A 2357-nucleotide genomic window follows, 5' to 3' on the forward strand; every position below is an offset into this window, starting at 1 on the left:
CAGTCAATCAGCACTGTCGTCCCATTGACATCACATGTGCTCGAGCTGCAGGCAGGGCTTTCACAGTCCACAGCAACTACGCCACCAACATCAGCGCGGCATCTGCGACGACAACATCTACAGCTTCACTTCGTCTTCAACTCACTCTTCGGACGTCGACATCTCCCTCCCAATCCCTTCCTGCTCCTTCTCTTCATTCTCAGTTCCTTCCTCCTTTCTTTCTTTCTCCTCCTCGTCTCTCCCTCTCGCTCTCGCTCTATCTCTCTATCTCTTATCCTCCTCCTCTCTCTCTATCCTCCTCCTCTCTCCCCGTCACTCACCTCAAGGTACAAGGCCTCCGAATCGGTCAGGCAGGAGGGTAGCGACATCCTGGCAAGCTGAATCCACTGAAAGGCTTCCGGCGTAGAGGCAGGAAATGGCCTGTAGAAGAGCTGAGAGAGAAGCAAGAGCAAGAGCAAGAGCAAGAGCAAGAGCAAGAGCAAGAGCAAGAGCAAGAGCAAGAGCAAGAGCAAGGGCAAGGGCAAGAGCAAGAGCAAGAGCAAGTAGAAGAGAAGGAGCAGCAGTAGAACGAGGGAGAAGCAGCAGTAGAACGAGGGAGAAGCAGCAGCAGCAGCAGCAGCAGCAGCAGCAGCAGCAGCAGCAGCAGCAAGAGGAGGAGCCATAACAAGGGAGGTACCAGTCGCGGTCCTGCTCCATGCCCTCTGTGAGAGATTTCCACTTGCGAACAGAAAGTTCGGCTGCAAGCAAGTCAAGGGAAAGAAAAGGAGGGGAAAGACGAGGAAAGAAGTGACAGAGAGGGGGGAAGAGGAGAGGAGAGGAGAGGAGAGGAGAGAACAGGAGAGGAGAGAACAGGAGAGGAGAGGAGAGGAGAGGAGAGAACAGGAGAGGAGAGAACAGGAGAGGAGAGGAGAGGAGAGGAGAGAACAGGAGAGGAGAGAACAGGAGGAGAGGAAATACCTATCTCCAGGCTGAGATTCCGATCAAATCGCGAGATGTTGTATGACGGCAATTCTGCAATGGAGGAGGAGGAGGAAGAGAAGGAAGAGAAGATTATTGCCAAGAATTGAATAAGAATCTCATTCACCGTTGACGGTAGTCGAGGTATCCACGGATAATAGATCGCTGATGCAAAAAGGATGAGCCAAAGTGTCAACAGAGGAAATTCACATCAGCATGTGAGGGAAGAAGTCAAAGGTAGGAATTGGGAGACATCAAGGCAACGACAAGAAGTCACGATAGACAAGACGAGCAGGAGTGCGGAAGAGAGAGAGAAGAACAGGTCATTCGCTCTGTTCTCATCACCACAAGTACTGCCACGTCTCCTCCGTCACTTGTCTTCCTCCGGCCTCCAGCTGCAGGCTCGTCAAGATGTCTCCCCACTGTTCCGACGGGTCAGCAGCGGGAAGCAGAGAGAAGAGAAACATTAGTTGAGGTGGAAAAGTCAGACGATGTGAGGCATGTCAAGAAATCAGTTTCTGATGTGATGCACGTGACGAGCAATGTCTGAAACAAGGGATGATACATCTTGATGATGTTGTTGGTGTGATGGTGTTGTTGATATCATCATCATCATCATCATCATCATCATCATCATCATCATCATCATCATCCATACTCAGCCAACTTACAGCGTCGCCCGTGGAGATGCGAAATAAACTCAACAGAGCCCAGCCAACGCCCTGCAGAGAAAGTCAGGAAAAGGAGGGACGGACATTCACAATGACAGGTAGATGTCAACATGGTGAGAAGTAATGAAGTGCAGACGCAAACCTGAAAGTGCGCGTGTCTTGACAGAAGATTGTCGTCGGTGGTGAACAAACATCTCACAGCCTGCATGCCCCGTCACCTCCTCCTCCTCCTCTCTTTCTCACTTCAACTTACCCCCAATCCCGCAAACGTCTGATCGCCCTCTATGCACATGTTCCCAAACAGTGTCACGCCTGAATCATTGTCATTGTCGTCATCAGATCATCATCGTCATCGTCATCGTCATCGTCATCATCATCTCCATCATTATCACCTCCATCATTGTCATCATTTGAATCATCTCCATCATCATCTCCATCATCATCTCCATCATCATCATCGTCGTCGTCGTCGTCGTCGTCGTCGTCGTCGTCATCATCATCATCATCTCCATCTCCATCATCATCATCATCATCATCGTCATCACCAGCATCTTCAATTCTGACCCAAAACTCCGAAGATGAAGAAGAGAAGTCCGAGCATGCCGACCAGGTTCGCCATGCTGGGAACTGAACGCGCGAGCGCCTGCGAGGGGAAGTGAGAGGGAGAAAGACGCTGCTGCTGCTCTCACCGTGACTATCGCTTGCAGCCCCTTCAGCGCCTGAGGTTGT

At 51.0% G+C, this 2357-nt stretch overlaps 1 protein-coding gene across 1 annotated transcript in view; it reads right to left on the bottom strand.

Moving 5' to 3' along the window:
- Positions 1-1298: 1298 nt before the first annotated feature.
- Positions 1299-2357, bottom strand: part of GUITHDRAFT_102500 (hypothetical protein) — a gene marked incomplete at both ends in the record, with an annotated part of 7069 nt that continues 6010 nt past the window's right edge. The window contains 7 exons of the mRNA XM_005838808.1: positions 1299-1379; positions 1629-1679; positions 1771-1830; positions 1882-1940; positions 2021-2140; positions 2193-2271; positions 2318-2347. Coding sequence (XP_005838865.1) covers positions 1299-1379; positions 1629-1679; positions 1771-1830; positions 1882-1940; positions 2021-2140; positions 2193-2271; positions 2318-2347 — 480 coding nt within the window. The remainder of the gene's footprint in view (positions 1380-1628; positions 1680-1770; positions 1831-1881; positions 1941-2020; positions 2141-2192; positions 2272-2317; positions 2348-2357) is intronic.

This window comes from Guillardia theta, assembly GCF_000315625.1.
Source record: "Guillardia theta CCMP2712 unplaced genomic scaffold GUITHscaffold_10, whole genome shotgun sequence".
NCBI lineage: Eukaryota > Cryptophyceae > Pyrenomonadales > Geminigeraceae > Guillardia > Guillardia theta.